Source organism: Pongo pygmaeus, chromosome X, assembly GCF_028885625.2.
Source record: "Pongo pygmaeus isolate AG05252 chromosome X, NHGRI_mPonPyg2-v2.0_pri, whole genome shotgun sequence".
NCBI classification, from domain to species: domain Eukaryota; kingdom Metazoa; phylum Chordata; class Mammalia; order Primates; family Hominidae; genus Pongo; species Pongo pygmaeus.
In genome coordinates this window covers 52687681-52711057 of record NC_072396.2, presented here as the reverse complement: position 1 = coordinate 52711057, position 23377 = coordinate 52687681, and the positions used below count along the sequence as shown (strand labels likewise).

General features: G+C 49.5%; 1 protein-coding gene and 1 non-coding gene across 10 annotated transcripts; both read left to right on the top strand.

Annotated features, from left to right (window-relative positions):
* The first annotated feature begins 7800 nt into the window (after positions 1–7800).
* LOC129025262 (melanoma-associated antigen D4) lies at positions 7801–15730 on the top strand. 9 transcript variants are annotated; one of them, XM_063660397.1, is made up of 14 exons: positions 7801–8421; positions 9378–9588; positions 9854–10687; positions 11100–11303; positions 11407–11470; positions 11664–11743; positions 12132–12223; positions 12852–12931; positions 13017–13059; positions 13451–13513; positions 13809–13856; positions 14458–14572; positions 14893–15323; positions 15519–15730. In XM_063660397.1, the coding sequence occupies exons 2-14, from the start codon at positions 9379–9381 to the stop codon at positions 15526–15528; spliced, it is 2274 nt and encodes a 757-aa protein (XP_063516467.1). In that variant the 5' UTR covers positions 7801–8421; position 9378; the 3' UTR covers positions 15529–15730. The 9 variants fall into 9 exon arrangements, with proteins under 9 accessions (XP_063516467.1, XP_063516466.1, XP_054328936.1 ...); XM_063660396.1 differs by having other exon boundaries at positions 9348–9588; XM_063660395.1 differs by having other exon boundaries at positions 8262–8421; positions 9327–9588.
* Positions 14085–14212, top strand: LOC129025565 (small nucleolar RNA SNORA11). Its single transcript, XR_008497310.1, has one exon. It is a non-coding gene; the product is annotated as a small nucleolar RNA SNORA11 (small nucleolar RNA).
* Positions 15731–23377: the final 7647 nt, after the last annotated feature.

Here is a 23377-nt window from a genome sequence, read left to right as displayed (position 1 = left end):
ATAGACTGGATTAAGAAAATGTGGCACATGTACACCATGGAATACTATGCAGCTATAAAAAATGATGAGTTCATGTCCTTTGTAGGGACATGGATGAAGCTGGAAACCACCATTCTCAGCAAACTATCACAAGGACAAAAAACCAAACACCGCATGTTCTCACTCATAGGTGGGAATTGAACAATGAGAACACATGGACACAGGAAGGGGAACATCACACAGCGGGGCCTGTCACGGGCTGAGGGGAGAGGGGAGGGATAGCATTAGGAGGTATACCTAATGTAAATGACGAGTTAATGGGTGCAGCACACCAACATGGCACAGGTATACATATGTAACAAACCTGCACATTGTGCACATGTACCCTAGAACTTAAAGTATAATAATAATAATTTAAAAAGAGCTTTGTAGAGGCTAGCTATTTTTGAAAATTAAAAAAAAGAAAAGAAAAACACATAATGTGTGACATGTGTTCTTGTTTTACATAAGATTATTTTTAGATATATCATTACGCATATTATATAATATGATATATAGATAGATAGGGATATCCCATACTGTGTCTATTTTTTATTTTTTTTAGAGATAGGGTCTCACTCTGTCACCCAAGCTGCAGTGCAGTGGCATCTTCTTAGCTTGCTGCAGCCTGGAACTCCTTGGCTCAAGTGATACTCCTGCCTCAGTCTCCCAAGTGGCTGGGACTAGAGGCATGCCCCATCACACCTGGCTAATTTTTTAAATTTTTTATAGTGACTGGGTCTCACTATGTTGGTGACGTTGATCTTCAACTCCTGGCCTCAAGTGATCTTCCTGCCTCGCCCCTGCAAAGTGCTGGGATAACAGGTGTGAGCCACCACGCCCGGCTTCTTTACATCTTTATTAATTATAATCAACATATGTTAGACTGAGCATATTTAACATATATGATCTAATAAGTTTTGGTATCACACCTGTGAAACAATCATTATAGTAATGATAATGAACATCTGTATTACAAACAAAAATATCCTCGGGCTCCTTTGAATTTCCGGAATTTTAATAAACGTAATCTTACTCCCTGCACCCTTTTTTTTTTTTTTTGGTTTAGCTTCTTTCAGACAGCATATTTTCAGATGCATTTATGTTGTCGTAAGTATCAACAATTCATTTCTTTTTAATGCGCTGTAGTATTCCATTGTATGGACATAGCACAATTTCATAATTCATCTCCCTGTTGATGGACACTTGGGTTGTCTTCAGGCTTTTGGCTACTACAAATAAATTTGCTATGAATATTCATAAACAAGTAATCATATGAAAATATATTTTCTTTTCTCCTGTGTATGTCTTGGAGTGGAATGGCTGGTTTATGGGAGGTGAATATTTAACTGGGTAAGCGACTACCAAACCAATTTCCAAAGTGTTTCCATCATTCAGAAGTTCCACATCATTGCTAGCACTGGGTATAACCAGTTATTTTAATTTCAATCATGCTCATGTATCTACAACAGTATTTAAATTTGATTTTAATCTGCATTTCCTGAATGATAAATGATGGTATCTTTTTGTGTGGTTGTTAGCCATCTGTATACCTTCTTTGGTGAGGTAGTCTGTTGAAGTCTTTTTTCCATATTTATGGTTGAGTATTTGCCTTCTTATAATTGAGTTATAAGACTTCTTTATGGTCTAGAAGTGTCCTGTGTTGGATACAGATATATGAATTCTAAATATTTTATCACAGACTGTGGATTTCTCTTTCAATTTCAAAAGAATGGCTTTTAAAGGCCAAAAACTTTAATTGTGGTGGAATCAAATGTATTAATTTTTTTCTTTTATAGTTTGTGGTTTGGGTGTCTCATTTTGAAAATCTTTGGCTAAACCAAAAAGATGAAGAAAGTTGTAATTTCCTCAAAGAGGGCATTACATAAGGGTAAAGGGTTCAATTCAACAAGAAGGCTTAGCAATCCTAAATATATATGCACCCAACAATAGCAGCACTGGCACCCAACAACAGGATCATTCAGATTCATAAAACAAGTTCTTAGAGACCGACAGAGGGTCTTAGATAACCACAAAGTAATGGTGGGAGACTTCAACACCCCACTGACAGTATTAGACAGATCATCAGGCAGAAAACTAACAAAGTTACCCGGGATCTGAACGGTATACTTGACCAAATAGACTGAACAGACTATTCTACAGGACTCTACACCCCAAAACAACAGTATGTGCATTCTTCTCATCTGCACATGAAACATGCTGTAAAACTGACCACACAATTGGTCATAAATAAATTTTCAGCAAAATAAAAAAAAAAAACGAAAAATTACCAACCACCCTCTCAGACCACAATACAATAAAAACAGAAATCAATACTAAGAAGATCATTTAAAACCATACAATAACAAGGATATTAAACAACCTGCTCCTGAGTGACTTTTGGGTAAACAATGAAATTAAGGCAGAAATCAAGAAATTCTTTGAAATTAATGAAAACAAAGCTACCACATACCAGAATCTCCGGGGCACTGTTAAAGCAGTGTTAAGAGGAAAGTTTTTAGTGCAAAATGCCCATGTCAAAAAGTTAGAGACATCTCAAATTAATAATCTGACATCATACCTAGAGGCACTAGAAAAACGAGAGCAAGCCAACCCCAAAGCTAGCAGAAAACAAGAAGTAACAAAAATCAGAACTTAACTGAATGAATTTAAGTTGCAAAAAACCATACAAAAGATCAATGAAACCAGGTGTTGGTTATTTGAAAGAAAAAATAAGACTGATAAACCCCTATCTAGACTAATTTAAAAAAAGAGAGAGAAGATCCTAATAAACACACTCAGAAATGACACAGTGGACCTTACCACCAACCCCAGAGAAATACCGAAAAACCCCAGAGACTGTTATGAACACCTGTATAGACACAAAGTAGAAAACCTACAAGAAATCAATAAATTCCTCCCAAATCAATCAAATGCACCCTCCCAAGATGGAGCCGGGAAGAAATTGGTTCCTGAACACACCAATAATGAGCTCTGAAATTGATTCAGGAATAAATAGCCTAACAACAACAACAACAAAACAACAACAACAACAAGACGACAACAACAACAACAAGAAAAAAGGACCTGAGGAATTCACAGCTAATTCTACCAGATGTACAAAGAAGAGCTGGTGCTATTCCTACAGAAACTATTCAAAAAAAAAAAAAAAAAAAACTGAGGGGGAGGGACTTCTCCCCAACTCATTCTACGAGGCCAGCATCATTTTGATACCAAAATCTGGCAGAGACACACAGACAACAAAAGAAAACTTCAGGCCAATATCCTTGATGAACATAGATGCAAAAATCCTCAGCAAAACACTGGCAATCCGAACCTAGCAGCACATCAAAAAGCTAATCCACCACGATCAAGTAGGCTCCATCCCCGGGATGCAAGTTTGGTTCAACATACGAAAATCAGTAACTGTGATTCATCATGTACACAGATCTAAAGACAAAAAACGTATGGTGATCTCAATAGATGCAGAAAAGGCTTTTGATAAAAGTTAACATCTCTTCATGGTAAAAACTCTCAATAAACTAGATATTGAAGGAACATACCTCAAAATAATGAAAATCCATCTGTGACAAACCCACGGCCCATATCATACTGAATGGGCAAAAGCTGGACGCATTCTCCTTGTAAACCGGCACAAGACAAGGTTGCCCTCTCTCATCACTCATACTCAACATAGTATTGGAAGACCTGGTCAGGGCGACCAGGCAAGAGAAATAAATAAAGTGTATCCAAATAGGAAGAAAGGAAGCCAAAACACCTCTGTTTGCAGATGACATGATTCTATATCTAGAAAACCCCATAGTCTTGGCCGAAAAGCTCCTTCAGCTGATAAACAACTTGAGTGAAGTTGTAGGATACAAAATCAATGTACAAAGATCACTAGCATTCCTATACACCACCACCAACCAAACTGAGAGCCAAATCAGAAAGGCAATCCCATTCCCAATTGCCACACACACAAAAATAAAACACCTAGGAATACAGCTAACCAGGGAGGTGAAAGATCTCCACAATGAGAATTACAAAACACTGCTCAAAGAAATCAGAGCAGACATGAACATATGGAAAAACATCCCATGCTCATGGATAGGAAGAACCAATAGCATTAAAGTGGCTACACTGCCTAAACCAATTTATAGATTCAATGCTATTCCCATCGAACTACCAAGGACATTCTTCATAGAGCTAGAAACAATTATTTAAAAATGTACATGGAATCAGAAAAGGAGCCCAGATAGCCAAGGCAATCGTAAGCTAAAAGAACTATACTGCAAGGCTACAGTGACCAAAACAGCATGGTACTGGTACTGGTACAGAAACAGGCACATAGACCAATGGAATAGAATAGAGAGGCCATAAATAATGTCGCACATCTACAACCAGCTTTTTTTTTTTTTTTTTTTTGACAAAGCTGACAAAAACAAGCGGTGGGAAAAAGACTCCATATTCTATCAATGGTGCTGTGATAACTGGCTAGCCATATGCAGAGGATTGAAGCTGGACCCCTTCTTTACACTATCTACAAAAATCCACATGAGATGGATTAAAGGCTTTAATGTAAAACCCAACACCATAAAAACCCTGGAAGACAACCTAGGCAACACCATCCTGGGCATAGGAGCAGGCAAAGATCTCAAGACAAAGGCACCAAAAGCAATCACAACAAGAGTAAAAATTGACACATGGGATCTACTTAAACTTAGAGCTTCTGCACAGCAAGAGAAAGTATCAACAGAGTAAACAGACAACCTACAAAGTGGGAGAAAATTTTTGCAACACTATTCATCTAACAGAGGTCTGACATCCAGCATCTATAAAAAGCCTAAACAAATGCACAAGAGAAAAACACACAACCCCATTAATAAGGGGGCAAATGACATGAACAGACACTTCTCAAAAGAAGACATACATGTAGCCAAGAAGTATATGAAAAACAGCTCAATATCACTGATCATTAGAGAAATGCAAATCAAAACCACAATGAGATACCATCTCATAACAGTCAGAATGGCTATTACTAAAAACAAAAAATAGCAGATGCTGGCGAGGTTGCCGAGAAAAGGAAACCCATACACGCTGTTGGCGGGAGTGTACATTAGTTCAACCATTGTGGAAAGCAGTATGGCAATTCCTCAAAGAGCTAAAAGCAGAACTACCATTTGACCCAGCAATCCTATTACTGGGTATAGAGCCAGAGGAATATAAAGCATTCTACCATAAAGACACATGCACCTGGACTATTCGCTGCAGCACTGCTCACAATAGCAAAAACGTGGAATCAACATAAATGCCTATCAATGACAGACTGGATACGGAAAATGTGGTGCATATACACCATGGAATATTATGCAGCCATAAAAAAACAACAAGGCCATGTCTTTTGTGGGAACAGGCATGGAGCTGGAGGCTTAAGCTCAGCAAACTAACGCAGGAACAGAAAAGCAAATCCCACATGTTCTCACTTATCATTGGGAGCTAAATGATAAGAACTTATGAACACAAAGAAGGAAACAACAGACACTGGGGTCTCCTTAAGGGGGAGGGTGGGATGACGGAGAGGAGCAGAAAAGAGATAACTATTGGATACTGAGTTCAATACCAGGGTGATGTAGTCATGTGTGCAACAAACCCCCGTGACACGTGTTTATCTATGTAACAAACCTTCACATGTACCCCCAAACATAAAAGTTTTAAAAAATGTTACAGTGCAAGTCTATTGATGATCAATTCTTTCAACTTCTGTATGTCTAAACACCTGCTATTTTAACTTCATTTGAAAAGATGTTCATTGAGTACAGACTTAAGAATTGACATTTATTTTTATTTCACGATTTTAAAGATGGTGTGCCACATGACTTCTGACTTGCCTATTGCTAATGAGAAGTGTGCTGTCATTCTTTTCTTTGGACATCTAAATGTTTCTTATGGTTTTCTTCTGATTTTCTAGTTACTTAGGAGAAAGGGTAAATCTCTGGGAGAGCAGATAGGTAAAATGTCAGGAATGCGCACCATGGATTCTCTGTGCATAGCACCTTGGACATACTTTAGATTATGTGTGGCAACGTGGATGCCTCCTGAAAGCACAGGGCTCAGTGAAAAGAAAATTAAGAAATCTGGTGGATACTTGTATTTCCAGCCATGATGGATTAACAGGAACCGGATTTACCGTCTCGCCTAAATACGTATAAACCAAAAAAATTATAAGGCTTAACGTCATGGCACCACCTGCATACGAGACAGTGATCCCTGAGAGGAAGGGAACCTGACCAGGTGAGCCCTCTGATCGCCCAATTCCACCAACTTCTTGCCCGGATAGAGTTTGCAGGCTGCAGCACAGGGGAGCTGAACACAACAGAGCCTGGTGGACGGTCTGAGTGAAGGAGACAGAGTTGAGAGCTCAAGAGGTCCATAGGACCAGAATTTGCCGGGAGTAATGGGGAGGAGACAGCTGCACAGAGAGGCAGCTCTGGAGACCCTTCAGAGCTTGCCCTTCTGGATGCAGCGTATCAGAAAGGGGGAGTGGTGATCGATGACTCCCAGTTTCTGGAGTGAGTGGTTGTGTGGATAATGGCGCCATTTACTGAGACTGTGAAGATGGGTGGGGTGGGGGGAACAGGAGCGATGGGGATGTGTGAGTGTATGGGAGGAGTGAGTATACCGAGTGACCAGTTTTGGACAGGCAAACCACGAAGAGCCTTTGAGACTTCCAAGTGGAGATGCCATGTAGGTGGGTGAATGTATGTACTTGGACCTCAAAAGTGAAGTTCAGACTGGGGTTGTAGATTTTTTGGAGTGATTAGCACGTAGCACTTTCTGAAGGCTTTCGTTTGTTGGGTGTGTTCCTCTCCCGCAGAGGACATGTTACAGGGGAAGGGCTGAAGAGGCACAGGCAGCTGACAGGAGAGATTGATATACAACAGCTGGAGAAAGCCACAGAGCCAGGCAGAATGGATACTGGTCAGCGGAGAGTAAAAGCTGCTGTCCTAGCAATACCTTCCATTCATACACAGGGGTCCTGGCGAGGAGGCTGACATAAAAACAAATATAAAAATCTACTACGAATTTTACAAACAGTCCAGGTTCGACTGCAGATGAGACCACAGCATTTTCTGCCTCAAAAGACATCCAAGTGGAGATGTTACGTAGGCAGGTGAACGTACTATGCACTTGGACCTCAAAAGTGAAGTTTGAACTGGGCTTGTAGATTGTGGAGTAATTAGCTCAGACACACAGGTGTCTAATTGTCCTGGCGGACACCAGGTGGGTCTCAGCGGCAGCGTGATTGTATCACTGATAAGGAAGAGGGCTGACAATCTGAGTAGAGAGTGGACCCGGTGGAGCAATTCTCATACCTGGATGGACCCACATAGAGCCGCAGAGGCTGGGGGCGAGGCGGGGGGAGGCTCTGTCTCCCTGTGTCCTGAATGCAGAGCATGAGCTTAGGCCTTCTACAGCACAAACCTTGCTTCTTTGGGACAGATGTTGGCGTGGGGGAGGCCTGTCACTCAAACGGAGGAGGCAGTGCCTCTGTCCCCAGGTCCGGAAGACCCAGGCCCAAATTTTGCATTTTCTGTTTCCTGGCTCTGTGGTCTAGTTCATGCAATGTGTCTGTGCCTCAGCTTCCTGATCTGCCAAATGGGGATGCTGACATCCACTTCCCAGCGCTGCTGTGAGAGGAAGAAAAGCCCCAGCACAGATCCCTCTGTGACATACAAGCTGCATAAAGGGTAGCTGAGGAAGCAGATGTTCCCAGTATGTCTGGGGGCCAGAGAGTTGGCTAGTGGAGAAGCACACAAAGCGAAGTGCCATCCTCTGGCCATGTCCATTTCGTAGCCCCGCAGGTTGAGGATTTCCACTTGTTGCAGTTAGAGACCCAGCTTATTAATTGCGAGACCTCACTAATTGTGACCTAAGGGGTCGTGCCGGGGAAACGGGGCATAGTGTATCCCAGACTAGGCTGGAGGAGTTTGGGTGAAAGGGCAGGGCAGGACAGAGAAGCATTGTGCAAAAGTGGGGCGATTGAGAAGAGATGATCGGGTGGGTCGAGCTGCACTGCAGGGTATGAGTGTGCGCGCCCGCGGTAGGAGGAGGAGGAGGAGAGGTGAAGTGGATCTGGCGGGAAGAGCCCCCCCACCCTACCTTCGACCCCACCGCCCACCCACCCGCGGAATCGCATGCGCACTGGAGACCTGGAGGAAAGGGCTTTTGTTGGGAAAGCGGGCGGGCTGGAGGGGTCCGCGCATGCGCAGGCTACCCAGCCGCGGGGGGTGCACGGAGAAAAGGGGCGGGGTGGTCCGGGCTGCTGTGCTGGCAGCAGTAGGCGAGGGCGCGGCTGCGGGGTTCCTGGTGCTGAGGACGGACGCCATTGGAGCCCCCGAGAAGGTAAGGATCCAGCCCCAGACAGGACCGGGAGAGGGCGAGTGGAACCCGACACGCTGCGCCCTCCCTCCGCCTCCGGATCTGAACAAAGCCCAAGCACTCAGAACCGGAACCCCATTAGACCCAAGGTCTAGATAGGAGCCCCCATCACCATCAGACCCAGGCGCCCCGATCTGAGCCCTACTGAAACCGGAGCCCAGGATCCTCACCCCTTTAGCAGACCCGTGTGCTCCGAGCTGAGCTCCCTCGGACCTGAGGCCCCACCCCCACCCCAACCACTCCTAGATTACTCGAACGGAGCTGACCGCTTGCCCCCTTCCTGGAGTGCCCAGTCCTCGCGTTTGAGATCTGCAGCGCTAGGTGATTGGAGCCTCACCTAGGTCTGAGGCCCCCACTCCATCCGCCTCTAGTGCTCGAGTCTGAGCCCCACCTAGGCCCCCCGCCCGGACCTAGCCAAAGGTCCCTGGGGTTCTGTTTCGCAGAGCTTACGGCTTGCCACTGTCCCCGTTGTCTGAGCTCTCCCGTCTGCTCCCCCTTCATCCTGGTCGCCTTCTCTGGCCCTTAAATCCAAACCCTTTGTTTCTCTCTTCCCCAATGCATCCCCTTTGGGACTCTTCGGACCCCGGCCCTCCAGAACACCCCCTCGTCAAATCTAGCCGCTGGGATGGCGAGCCTGCCCATCCTAAACTCCGCTTTCAGTGCGGCGCCTCCTGCGACCTCCTCTGTCCCTTTCCTTGGGCTCTGTCCCTGACCAGGTCTACGGCATCAGAAAGCCAAACCGTCTCCCCCCCACTTCCCCCCCCCCCCCGCCCCCTACTGCCTAATATTGCCTAGTAACCTGATGATTGTTGCCCCTCACCTCCCGGGAGATCCCGCCTCCCATTGGATCCCGCCCCCTCCCCCTGCAGCTGCTTCACCCTCCCTCTCAGGCTGAGCTCTCATCTCCCTGGGACCCGCAGCATGGCTGAGGGAAGCTTCAGCGTGCAATCGGAAAACTACAGTGTTGAAGACATGGATGAGGGTAGCGACGAAGTCGGGGAGGAAGAGATGGTTGAAGGCAACGACTATGAAGAATTCGGTGCGTTTGGTGGCTATGGCACCCTCACCAGCTTTGACATCCATATCCTCAGAGCCTTCGGAAGCTTGGGTCCAGGTCTTCGCATCTTATCGGTGAGGCCCCTTCCTGGCCACCTGCTGGCCTGGGCCTTTCCCCTGTGAATGGGGGAGGGAGGAGCGGGGAGCAAGGAGGGTTGTGTGGGAAAGGACTGCCCAGCTTCCCCAAGCCTTCCCTCCCCTGCTCGGAAGAAGAAGATTTGGAAAGGTCTTGGGGTGTTCAGGGCTGACTGCTAGGAAGAGGCTGGCCAGCACAGGGAAGCTAACACAAGTATGTCGTCGAGTGGCCTGCCTTCTCCAACCCCTCTCTCTGGCCTTGCAGAATGAGCCCTGGGAACTGGAAAACCCTGTGCTGGCCCAGACCCTGGTGGAGGCATTGCAGCTGGATCCGGAAACACTTGCCAATGAGACGGCCGCCCGTGCTGCCAACATAGCCCGCGCCGCCGCCTCCAACCGTGCGGCTCGGGCCGCTGCCGCCGCTGCCCGTACCGCCTTCAGTCAGGTGGTCGCTAGCCACCGGGTGGCCACGCCGCAGGTCTCAGGAGAGGATACCCAGCCCACGACCTACGCCGCCGAGGCTCGGGGGCCCACCCCTGAGCCACCCCTTGCTTCTCCGCAGACCTCCCAGATGTTAGTCACCAGTGAGATGGCTGCCCCCGGGGCTCCGGCAACCTCCGCACAGTCCCAGACAGGCTCCCAGGCCGAGGAGGCTGCTACCGAGGGCCCTAGTAGCGCCTGTGCTTTCTCTCAGGCTCCGTGTGCCAGGGAGGTGGACGCCAACCGGCCCAGCACAGCCTTCCTGGGTCAGAATGATGTCTTTGATTTCACTCAGCCGGCAGGTGTCAGTGGCATGGCCTTTCCGCGCCCCAAGAGACCTGCCCCAGCCCAAGAGGCTGCCACAGAGGGCCCCAGTGCTGCCTCCGGTGTGCCCCAGACGGGACCTGGCAGGGAGGTGGCAGCCACCCGGCCCAAGACCACCAAGTCGGGGAAGGCGCTGGCCAAGACTCGGTGGGTGGAGCCTCAGAATGTTGTGGCAGCAGCTGCTGCCAAGGCCAAGATGGCCACGAGCATCCCTGAGCCGGAAGGTGCAGCTGCTGCCACTGCTCAGCACAGTGCTGAGCCCTGGGCCAGGATGGGAGGCAAGAGGACCAAGAAGGTGAGCGCCCCCTGCCCCCTGCCACCTCCACACCCCCTTGCTCCTGTCCTTTCCTTCTCCTCCCTTTCCTGCTCCTCTCCTCCCTCTCCTCTCCCCCTTCTTCCTCTCTTCTCCTCTTTCCCCTCCTTCTCTCCTCACCTCCCCTTCTCCTCCCCTCCTCTCCTCTCAGCTAGTCCATGTTTCTCCAACACAAGTTTGCTGAGCATGTTTTCACTCCACGTAGTCCCTACCCTCAGGACTGGTGGGAGAAGAGGCTGGCTCAGTGCCTGGCACTTAGTAAGCACGCAGCACATGCCAGCAGCTGCTGGTACTGCTCTCATTTCCAAGAGCCTGCTACGGGTGAGGTGCGTGCCGGGTGCTTTGGCACGGGGAGCCTGGTAGCCCTGGGTCTCTCCTCTCTCGAATGATACAGTCCAAGCACCTGGATGATGAGTATGAGAGCAGCGAGGAGGAGAGAGAGCCTCCTGCGGTCCCACCCACCTGGAGAGCATCACAGCCCTCATTGACGGTGCGGGCTCAGTTGGCCCCTCGGCCCCCGATGGCCCCGAGGTCCCAGATACCCTCAAGGCATGTACTGTGCCTGCCCCCCCGCAACGTGACCCTTCTGCAAGAGAGGGTAAGAAGCCCACCCTCCCCCATCTCCCTCCTCTCCTCCCTTGTGGGCCACGTCTCTGCTGTCACCCATGCCTTGACCTCCCCGCGTGTTCCTCCTTCTCCAGGCAAATAAGTTGGTGAAATACCTGATGATTAAGGACTACAAGAAGATCCCCATCAAGCGCGCAGGTAGGCAGCCTGTGCCCTCTTCGCCATCCCCTAGTCTGTGGGCATCCCTTTGCTTGCGTGCCGCGGCTGGTCCCTCCGTAGCCACGGGACGGGGTCCTGGCTGCGCCACCCTCGGCAGGGCTGACCAAGGGGCTACAGCTCTATGACCCCTGCTCAGCCCAGGTGCTTTCTCCAACTCTTCCCCCTCCTGCAGACATGCTGAAGGATGTCATCAGAGAATATGACGAACATTTCCCTGAGATCATTGAACGAGCAACGTACACCCTGGAAAAGGTGGGTGCAGGATGGGAGCAGCTCTGTGGAGGAAGAGCGGGCATGGGGGTGGGGTGACCCTGCAGCCCCTCAAGGCGCAGTCTCTGGAGCCATCTCTCACCTCTCCGACTCTGAGCTTCCACTGCACTGGCAGTTTGACTCGTGCTTCCTGCCCTCGGCTTCTCTCTCTCATGCTCTCTGAGTGTCTCGCTGTCTGGCCAGGTGGGTCTCATCGCCTCTGCCAGCGTCAGCTCCCACAGCGAAGGTCTTCCGTGTGCTGTCTTCTTCTGCCCTCGCTCACGAGTTTGGATTCCTTGCTGAGGAGCAGTTCTAACCGGGAATCACTGTCTGCCGGCAGGATGCCCAGCATGGGGTTTGGATCTCACACTCTGTTTTCTCCCCCATGTAGAAGTTTGGAATCCACCTGAAAGAGATCGACAAGGAAGAACACCTGTATATTCTTGTCTGCACACGGGACTCCTCAGCTCGCCTCCTTGGAAAGTAAGAAAGGGAAAGCGGGTCGTGGCCTTCCTCGGTGGTGTCCCTTCCCTGCCCACACCCCTTCAGTGAAGCAGGAAGACGGGGCTTGAGTGCGGCGCACGGCTCCCACACACAGCGAGGGCTGCCTGGTGACTGCTGGATGAAAGGAATGATAGCCTGGGGGTGAGGCCTTGCTGCCATCAGGTCTCCCCAAGCTGCTGCCGGGCTTTATCCCCAAAGCTTCGGAGGAAAGCGGCTTGCCTCTTCCTCCTGCCTGCCTGGCCTGGGCCCAGCAGAGCTGGCCTAGGGGAGAGCTTCCTCTTCAGTGTAGGTCCTGATGTGGAAGGGGCAGGAAAGGTCTGGAGCCATCTCTGGACACACGTTTGCCATTTGCAGAGCTTCGGCTCCCTGCCTCGCCCTGTCCTCTGCAGAACCCTGTCAGGGAAGTGTTAGTACCCATGTTTTATAGAGGAGGTGATTAAGTCTCAGGCGGAGGTGCGAATGGTCTGCCAGCAGCTAGTGAACTGTGCCCTGTCCTGGGAAGAGTTCCCCTCAAGCTGGGAAACCTGAGAGAGGCTAGTTGGGAGAGCCTGGTGGTGTCTCTCAGGCAAATAGCTGCTAAACAGGATTTCTCTTTCCACACCTTTAGAACCAAGGACACTCCCAGGCTGAGTCTCCTCTTGGTGATTCTGGGCGTCATCTTCATGAATGGCAACCGTGCCAGCGAGGGTGAGTGGCTGGACCTGCAACTGGGGGGCTGCCCATAGTCTCATCTTCTGGGTGCCAAACTCTCGTACCTCCTCTCCCCTCGCAGCTGTCCTCTGGGAGGCACTACGCAAGATGGGACTGCGCCCTGGGTATGATTGGCCTCTCCGGCTCCTCCCCTCGGTGCTATCCTCTGGCCAAAGAGGTCCTGGGATTGCAATAGCCTGGTGGTCTGGCGCAAGGGCGTGGGGCGCCCTGGGCTCGGTAGAGAGCAAAGGATCTCACCGGGGCGGATGGGGAAGCGGTGCTGGACGCTGCTCAGCCCCCTCTCTGCTCTGTGGCCCCAGATGACATCTAAAAGAGACAGTCAGAGTCGGGGGTTCCATCAAATCCCTACCTGGGGCATCCCTGACCAACAGTCCTCTGGCCTCTGCTGCATGCCCAGGCCTCCACAGCGACTCCCCGTGGGCTGGGAAGTCATAGTCATGCTAGGGAGGGCCCCTGCCACCGTCTCTGCTCATGGATTCCTTTCCTTGCCCTCAGGGTGAGGCACCCATTCCTCGGCGATCTGAGGAAGCTCATCACAGATGACTTTGTGAAGCAGAAGTGAGTATCACCCCAGCTAACTGCGGCTCTCCCTCGAGCATCCTTTGTGTGCTGGTCTGGCTGAGAAAGCAGTTCCCTATCCCAAATCTTCAACGGGAGGGATGGGTGCCTCTGGCCTGGGAGTGAGTGGCAGTGGGGGTATGCGAGCGTGTGGGGAGCCGAAGGCCAGGGCGGTCTTGGGAAAAGGGAGCGCACGTCACCTGAGAACACGGTGTGGGGTGTGAAAACGGCCACCATCTCCTTGAGCACCTGCCCTGTAGACTGACACAAGAGTTCCCCCTGGTTTACACCTAAGGAACCCGGAGCTCAGAGAGGGGACGCCTCTGAGCATGGCTCCCAGCTGGTAAGGGCCTCAGCCCAACTCTCCTGATTTTCAGGCCAGGGGCCACCCTCTCCCCGTCCCTGGAGGACTTGCCAACGCACAGGCGCGCATGCACACCAACAAAGGGTCAGGACTTGAGGAGGATGCCTGGAGCACGCTTCTCCTGGCTGACTGTTTCTTCCTCTCCAGTCGTTTCCTCTGGTGGGCCTCTCCAGGGCTCCACCGGGGTGTGGCCAAGACCCTCGAGGTGGGGTGTGCTCAGAGCAGGGGGCCTGAAGAATGGCTCCTCTGTTTACAACACACCCAACAGGAAGCTGGGGTCATCGTGATGAGGGGCACAAACTTGTAGCCTCCCTACAGACAAATGCCCTACATGTGGCCCCCCTGCACCTCCGCATGGCTTCCAGGGAAGACCAATGGCAAAAGGCTTTGAAGGCCTCACTTTTGCAGGCAGAAGTCCTGGGAGTGGGTTTGGGAATGAGTGAAGGGCTGGAGGGGCAGGGCAGTCCTCTTCCAGGAGCTGAGCTGCGGCATCGGGTTGAGGAGGGGCCCCCTGGAACCCATCCGTTCAGCAACAGGTCTGCTTGGCTAGAAGCAAAGTTTACTTTCCTCTCATGCCAAGGTACCTGGAATACAAGAAGATCCCCAACAGCAACCCCCCTGAGTATGAATTCCTCTGGGGCCTGCGAGCCCGCCATGAGACCAGCAAGATGAGGGTCCTGAGATTCATCGCCCAGGTAAGGGAGCCTCTGTTGGGTGCCCGGCACCGGGGGTGGTGCTCGCCACACCTTGCTTGTTTCTTGGTCGAGGCCTCCTTCCCATTACCCCGTATTCCAGTGAGGGTACCAAACACTCACAGAGGCACCTGAGCACCCTACACAAGGTCACAGACGGGGCAAAATCCCAGGTCTGGCACAGGGGAGTAGGAGCCCCCAGTCCCTGTGGTCCTGATTTTTGCCGTCATTGCACAAAGCACACGGGAGGGGGTGAGGCAGGCCGCGGGTGCTCAGCCAGTGTGGGGTAGCTCTGTGTCTATGCTTGCCCTTTTCCTCCTCAGAATCAGAACCGAGACCCCCGGGAATGGAAGGCTCATTTCTTGGAGGCTGTGGATGATGCTTTCAAGACAATGGATGTGGATATGGCCGAGGAACATGCCAGGGCCCAGATGAGGGCCCAGATGAATATCGGGGATGAAGCCCTGATTGGACGGTGGAGCTGGGATGACATACAAGTCGAGCTCCTGACCTGGGATGAGGACGGAGATTTTGGCGACGCCTGGGCCAGGATCCCCTTTGCTTTCTGGGCCAGATACCATCAGTACATTCTGAATAGCAACCGTGCCAACAGGAGGGCCACGTGGAGAGCTGGTGTCAGCAGTGGCACCAATGGAGGGGCCAGCACCAGCGTCCTAGATGGCCCCAGCACCAGCTCCACCATCCGGACCAGAAATGCCGCCAGAGCTGGCGCCAGCTTCTTCTCCTGGATCCAGTAAGAGTTTCGGTAGAGAAATGAGACTCTGCAGGAGGGCTGCGGAGGGGGGTGATATGTCAGAGGGAGGGCCGGGGTGGGGGCGTTGGGGGCAACGGCAACAGCATGGACGGACACTTATTTTGTTACGTATACTCCTCCCTGGTTCGCGTGTGTCCACGGATGTTGTCACTTTGGTTTCTTGTGCTTTTACAGGCACCGTTGACGAACTGCAGCGATCTTACTGGCCAAGCCAGAGCGCCTCCTCTCAGATTCCTTCTCGACACAGCACCCTAGGCGGCTTCTTCCTGTCAGTCAGAGGTGGCATGCAAGATGAAGCTCTCTTTGCTCTTCCTGCTTTCATTTTGCGCTTTTCCTTGTGCTTTCATGTTTTGGGTATCAGTGTTACATTAAAGTTGCAAAATTAATTTGAACGTTTCTTCCTTTACCTGCACACCCATTGCTATACCTGGCCATGCTTGGGCTTGTAGCAAGGAAACTTCTTCAGGCTCTCTGGGGTAGGTGGGCCCCACCTCTGCCAAAAAGGCCCACAGGGACAGGTGGGATGCTGGGAGGTGCGGAGGTTGGTTACGCCTGAGTGTGCGACCAGGAGTTTGGAGAGGCCCCAGTGCTCATCGCTATGTGATTCTCTACAAGCCTTGCTCAGCAGCCCCAGGGACATGGCAAGAGGGGGGGCCAGAGCAGGGGCGGGGCAGAAAACTGCAGCTTGGTGCCACTGCCCCTCCCGCCGTGGGACAGGGTCTAAGGCTCTCACCAGGACCCACCTCCCACACCCCCTCCTTGGAGATGATGTTCCGGAACGCTTGGCTCATCATCCACACAGTTCAGGACCCCGTCCTCGGTACAGAGTCTGACGGACAATGAGGTGGGCCCCGCAGTGATGTTCGCAGCCCTCCAGTGGGTAGAAGGAGGGGCCGTGATTGCTGAGGGAGCAGGATGTGATAAAAACGACGCACGGTGCACGCGTACACAGCCCCTTGCCTGTGACGGAACGGCGGCCTGTTTGGGGCTTCGCAGCCCTTCTCCCTCAGCAGCAGGACTCTCCCAGTGAGGACAACACCAGGCCTACCTAGGTCCTGGTGTGTTCAAGGGCTGGGTGATGTCTGGAGGGGTGTGAGGTAGGGCTGCACATGCTTCAGGTACAAGACGGTGAGGGCAGAGACAGTTTGGTCTCCTGGGAAGGGCTCAGTGGCACGCAGGGACAGTGTCCAGGGCTTTCTGGAGTTCCCCGGTAATGTCCAGGGCTTGGGAGGACAGAGCCCTAGATAAGGAGGGAAAACATAGCAGTGGAAGGCTCCCTGTTTCCCACCCCCTCACCCAGCCCCAGCCTCTGTTTCCCCAGGAGGGGCTGCCATCTCCGCCACGGCCAGATCCTGACCCAGACCAGGCTAATGTGGGAGGCCCGGTGGAAAATGAAAACACGAGTCTCCTTGTCAAACACTATGAAGGATTTCAAAACAACAACAGCAGAGCATGGAGCCACATGGGGAGCCCTGGTGAGCATCGGACTGCATTGGTTGCACACCCCAGAAGCTGTCCGTCAGAAAGGCTTTGGGTGGGTCTCCATGTTGGCTGCCGCTGTGATTTCTGCTTCTCTGGTGCTTGGGTCCATGCTTGGCCACACTGACATTCTGGGACTCTGACAGAAATCCAGTCCCAAAGTTTTACTGGAACACAAACACACACACACACACACACGCACATGCACACACACACACACACACGCACGCGTGCACACACACACACACACACACACACACAATGGAGTCCCCTTCCCTTTATGTCTCCTGGTTTGTGGTCTGGGCTGTGGAAGAGATGAGGGATGCCTGGGACTCCACCCCGGCGTCATAAATTTAATGCTGTTTGGCCGGAACCTCCCCGGACACCCTTGTGCACATAGCGGGCACATGCCTGTCCTTGGATCAGGGTGGGGGTAGTCACCATAAGCCACAGGAGTGAGTCTGAACACTGTGTGCAGAGGGCACTTGAGATACGGAAGCTCCACCGGAAAGGAACAGGAAGCAGCCCTCAGAGGCAGGGTGCTGGCCAGGTCACGGCCTCCTCAGGCCTCCAGGCTTGCTGGACACTCCCCCTTTCACATCACCTTGCTGCGGTGGGGCCTCACTAGGGACCCACTCCCCCTACACTGTAGGGGCAACGCTGAGAGCACCTGGGAAGAGAGGAGGAGAGCAGGGAGGCGAGAGCGCCCTGGTGGGAAATGGGGGAGGACTGGACTGCGCGTCCTGCAGGAGGGTGAGACCGGCCACCCTGGAGACGGCCACCACCTCACTCACATGGCAAACGGGAGACCCAGGCAGGCTTCCCCCCTGCCCCCTGCCCCCAGCCTGGGGCCTTCTGCAGACCCCGCACTGCAAAGGCCCACAGTCCATGTCAGCAAGTGTTTTCTGAGGCCCTGCTGTGGCAGTGGACGGCACTCACAGCCTTCTCCCAGCCTGGCCTGCTCCCTCTGATCACCCCTGCCCCAGGCCTGGCGATGGACGAGCATTCGTGCATTCACTTGTTCCAGTTATTGACATTATCCATAAAGTTGTTCTGAATATTCATGTACAATTTCTCGTCTGGGCCTATGTTTCCGTTTCTCGGGCAAGCCCGAGAGGTGGGGGCAGTAAGGCCATTTCATGGTCTCAGCCAACTGAGGCTCCCAGAGGGAAGACGCTCTCCCCAAGTCACACAGCCAGGAAGCGGCAGAGCACAGACCTGAACCCGGGACCCTCTGAGGCCAGGGTGCGTGCACTGGGCCCTGCTGTCAGCCGCCCCTGCCATCCAGGGGCTCGCAGTGTCCTGGGGGTGATACACCCACCTGCTGGGCACTCTCCCCTGACACCCACCCTCCCACCCACATGCACATACCACTCCCCATCTCCCTTCATTGTGCATGATCGCTACCCCTCACGGCTTCCCTGAACGACAGGTTCCACCCTAGGTTTCTGAGGCCTGCCACCGCCCTCCCAGCCTCCTGAGACATCAGGTTGGGTGTTTTCCTTCCTGGGCATCCATCCTGCTGCTCCTCCTTGTTTTTGTCGTCATCAGGCCCTGGGCCAAGGGCGTTTTGCCCACTACCTCATGACACCCTCAAAGATCGTCTGAGCTACTACTGTGCACTTGAGGAAACAGACTCAGAGAAGGGAGGTGACTTGCCTGAGATCTCTGACCCAGCTTTGCCGCTGCCTCCACTAGTGACCTTGGCCCAGCCTCTTCTCTTGACCAGTTGCATATAGTTTGGTGTGGCATGTGAAGAACCATTCACATGGTTTGCACACTGATTATTATTTGTCATCTTAATACTGAATTATAAGAGTGCTTTTTTGCGTGCAAACTTTTCCATTGTCGGGTAGTATATATTGCAAACATTGCCGCAATGAATGGTTTGCTTTTTCATTTCGCTAATGATGAAAAGCCAGATTTCTAAATTTGATGAAATTCACTTAACGTGTTTTTGCATGGCTATTGCTTTCTGTGTCATAGCTACAAGAGTCCTTCGCCTGCAGCAAGTTTTTCAAGGCTTTATCCTGAATTCTCTTCCAGAGGTCTTATGCTTTAGCTTTTTTGTTGACATTTAGGATCTTCACAAACTTCAGAAGTTTGAAATCATACCAATTATCTTTTCTGACCACAATGGAATGAAACTAGAAAGCAATACCGGAAGGAGAATTGAAAAAGTCACAAACAGGGTGGAAATTACAACATTCTCTTCAATAACCAGTGGGTCAAAGAACAGACCACAAGGAAATTAGAAAGTATCTTGAGACACATGAAAATGAAAACACCACATACCACAACTAAGGAGATGCAGGGAAAGCAGTGTTAAGAGGGAAGTTTATTGTGGTAAATGCTTACAGTGAAAAAGAAGAAAGATCTCAAATCAACAGCCTATCTTTGTGTTTCGAGGACTAGAAAAGGAAGAACAATGTAAACCCAAAGTTAGCAGGAGGAAGGAAGTAATAAAGATTAGAGCACAAATAAAGGAAATGGAGAATAGGCAAATAATAGGAAAAAAAAAAACCACAATGAAACTAAGAGCTGGTGTCTCTGAAAAGGTCAACATAGGTTAAGCAGATTAAGAAAAAAACAGAGAAGGGTCAAATAACTAAAATCAGAATGACAGAGGGGCATTACAATTGATACTATAGAAATAAAAAAGATTATAAGGAGAAGACCAGGAAAAACTATACCCCAACAAATTTGATACTTTAGAAGAAATGGATAAATTCTGAGAAACATACACGCTGCCAAGACTGACTCCCTGAAGAAATAAAAAATCTCAGCAGATCTCGACAACTCGTAAGGAGACTTAACCAGTATTCATCAACCTCCCAACAGAGAAAACCCCAGGACTAGATGGCTTCAGTGGAGAATTCTACTAAACATTTAGAGAAGAATTAGGACCAGAAACACACACACACACACACACACACACTTCCCAAAAGAATGTTTATGCATACATATTCAACAAAAGTCTAGCACACCGAGTTCAACAACACATGAAAGGCCCATGACCATGTGGGATTTATTCGTGGAATGCAAGGAAGTTTCGATCAACGAAAATCAACTAATTTAGTGTACGGCATCAACAAAATGAAGGACAAAACCACATGATCGGCTCAATTGACGCACTAAAAGCATCTGACAAAAGTCAACCCCCTTCGTGATAAAAACACTCAAACTCCTTGAAACAGAAGGAAACAACCTCAACGTCACAAAAGTCCTATATAAAATATTCATTGTGAATGAACACTGTACTCGATGGCGAAAGAGTGAAAGCTTTTCCTCTAAGATCAGGGGCAAGACAGAGATGCCCGCTTTTGCTACTTCTTCTCAACATAGTCCCGGAAGTTCAGAGGGCAGTTAAGCAAGAAAGTGAAACAAAAAGGCATCCTTTTTATTTCACTTCATTTTATTTTTAGAAAAGGCATCCTTTTTATTTCCTATTTTCTAAATAACCCATAGCTCAAGGAAAACATCACCAATGAAATCACAAAGTATTTTGAACCTGATGAAAACTTATGGGATATATTTTAATTGTCTAGATTGCATGAAAAAGAAAGGCACAACATTTGCATCTTTCTCAAGGATGTTGAACAACAGATTAAACCTGAAGAAAGCAGAAGAAATGAAATAACGATAAAAGTACAAATCAGTTAAAGATAAAACAACACAGCCAGAGGTGGTTTTTTGTAAAGATGATGTGACTAAGACATGCCTTGTGTGGACCTGAACAAAAAGGAGAGAAATCATGAAGCAACCCGTGTCTGGAGTGGCTAAGGAGACATCATTATGGGCAACGAAGGCATTAAAGAGATCATTATTCAAAACCATGAGCAACTTTATGCCCACAGATGTGAAACTTTGGATATAATTTACACACTTCAAGAAAATACAACAAAATGACAGAAAACAGACTAAACATCTGAATTGTCCTACACATTCTAAATGGGCGGAATCTGAAGGAAACAACAGCAGCAGTCACAAGAACCTACAGACTCTGATGCCGCCACCGATTAATTCTACAAAACGTTTGTGAAGGAAGGAATGTCAATCTTACCTTCTTGCCAGGTAACATAAAAAACGGGAAATGCTTCCCATCCCATTTTATGAGGCAAAACCTTAAAGGGCATGGTAAGAAATGAAATGCACAGGCCTGTCTTTCACATAAGCACAGAAGAAGAAATCTCGAATAAAGCATTAGCAAAACAAATCAGTTAAATCTCCAAAAAGGAAAACGTATCACAAACAAGTCAAGAGTATTCTAGAAATGAAGCGGTTCAGTGCTTGAAAAATCTATCTCTCAGAAGTAATGTATGAAGGAGAAAAAATATGATATTCCCTACAGACGCAGGAAGGGTATTTCATGGGTTTGATTTTTTTAAATGACCATGCACTTATGATAAAACCTCTTAGCCAACTACGAACAAAAGGGAACTCTCTTGATTCCGTTGGAATATCTTTAAAAAGCCTACGAAAACAACAATACTTACGGGTGACATGTTGACAGCTTTCCCTCTGAGATCAGGGGAAAAAAAAAAAGATACATCCACTGTCACCACTTACAGTGCCATGAAGGAGGAAAAAGTAATCAAAGCAGTCCTGCAAGCACAGCCTTAAATGCATACTCATGTTAACCAAAGGACATCCTTGTGAACGTGCACCACAATAATAATACTAACACTCCAGCGTGGAAACTACTGAAGAGTCCATTAGAAATAAAAGGCATGAATAAATTGTGGCATCGTCATACAATTCAAAACACTGCGCAGGAATGCAAAGAGACGAAATTCAGCTACACAGCACGACAAAAGTGAATAGCAAGGAGAAAAACCTAATGTTGCCAAGAGAAACCCGGATTATAAAATACGTACTGTACTGATTCTGCTCATGTGTAATGCGTTCACAAACAGGCAGGATTATCTTCAAGTGTTAAAAGTCACAAGAGTGGTTAGATTTGCTGAGGTGGAAGACAAGAGTGACTGGCATGAGAGTGCTTTTGAGCTGCCGGCAATACACTACACCATTTCTTAACCCAGATCGTAGGGGATCAGACGTCCCTGTGGAACCATTTACTGAGTGGTACCCTCATTTTGCGTGCAACTCCATCTTTGTATTATATTCCATTACAGTGTACATAACGATATTTAAATGAATACTATCCCAGGAATGTCCATAAACAATGGATTCTTCAGCGATTTGTATATTCTCTGACCACAATGCCACAATGGGATCTAGAAATTAATAACAAAAGATCATTACAAACCCCCGTATATGTTTGTAAATTAAGAAACATCCTCCTAAGTAACCCATGGCTCTAAGAAAAACTAACGTTGAAATAAGAAAATATTTTGAGCTTACTAACGAAGCAAACTCCAGAGGTCTTTGCCTGCCAGTATTACTAAGTCTCCTCTCTGGGGAAGTTTAGATTACACAGGAAGACTCTCCTGCATCTCTGAGAAGGGGCAAGATGCCAGCAATCTGGACGCCAAACTCCAGCGGAGGTGAGGGACTGAAGATTGCTGTAGAGAGCAACTGAAATCCCTACGCCGGGTTGGGATGTATGCCTTCAAGTGAGCCTGAAGTTCCAAAGCCCGTAAATCTGCTGGTTCATGCTCTGCAGAGAGTACATTTGTCCTCCATCTCCCAGAGTTGGGGGAGAGCGATTTGTCATGCTACGAGGAGCTGAGAGGGGATCTGGGTGTCTAAGTGATTTGTAAATACACTTTCTAGAGCAATCGTGCAATTTACAGCCCCCACCATTACCAACAACGTGCCGGGATACGTGGCAATGCCATTGTTGCACACAGTTGGAAGGTCTGGTGAGAGGGGATAAGTCAGTTGCTTTCCTGCCGTCCTCACTGCCAGTTGATGCTCAAGCTCTCTTGGCAACACAAGTGAGACTCCGTCTGTAAAAAAACAAAACATAAAAAAAAAAAAAATTAACATGTACTCCCAGCTACTCTGGAGGCTGTGGCTGGAGGATCCCTTGAGCTCAGCAGTTCGAGGCTACAGGGAGCTATGATCGTACCACTGCACTCCAGCCTGGGCGACAGAGCGAGAACCCCCCACACCCTCAAAAAAGATCAAGCTCTCTTAATCAGCTAAGTCAGTGTCACTCACCTGTTTCCTTCCCATCTTCTGCTACTTTCTTTCTTTCGTCTCCTCAGCCAGTTTCTTTGTCTTTATGGGGTAAAGCCTTAGGAGAAAAGGATGCAGCCAGGAAAGAGGGAGGGGGAAGAGAGGTGAGAAGTGAACGTGAGAAACAGAAGGGGTGAGTGAAGTACATGACCAAAGGTGCCCTGGGGAAGCTGGGAGCAGGAACAAGGGTCTGTCCCCGGGCGAGTTGAAACTACCCCTCATGCTCTTTGGTCTGTTGGGTGCTCAGGTTGCAGGAAATGGGCATCCGGTTGGACTTCATGAGAACTCACACCTTGCGGTGTGGAGGGCAGGACACCATGAGAGGAGTCCCACCCTGCTGCAAAAGATAGAAGAGGAGAGTTGCCCCCAACATAAAAGGGAAGGCAGGGACAGAAAGAGGCAAGCAGAGG

Bases quoted from the DNA above. Each gene is read 5' to 3' on its own strand.
- LOC129025262 (XM_063660397.1), top strand. From the start codon at position 9,379: ATGGCTGAGGGAAGCTTCAGCGTGCAATCGGAAAACTACAGTGTTGAA. The intron at 11,304-11,406 runs GTAAGAAGCCCA...CTCCTTCTCCAG, and splicing joins TGACCCTTCTGCAAGAGAGG to GCAAATAAGTTGGTGAAATA. The intron at 14,573-14,892 runs GTAAGGGAGCCT...TTTCCTCCTCAG, and splicing joins TCCTGAGATTCATCGCCCAG to AATCAGAACCGAGACCCCCG.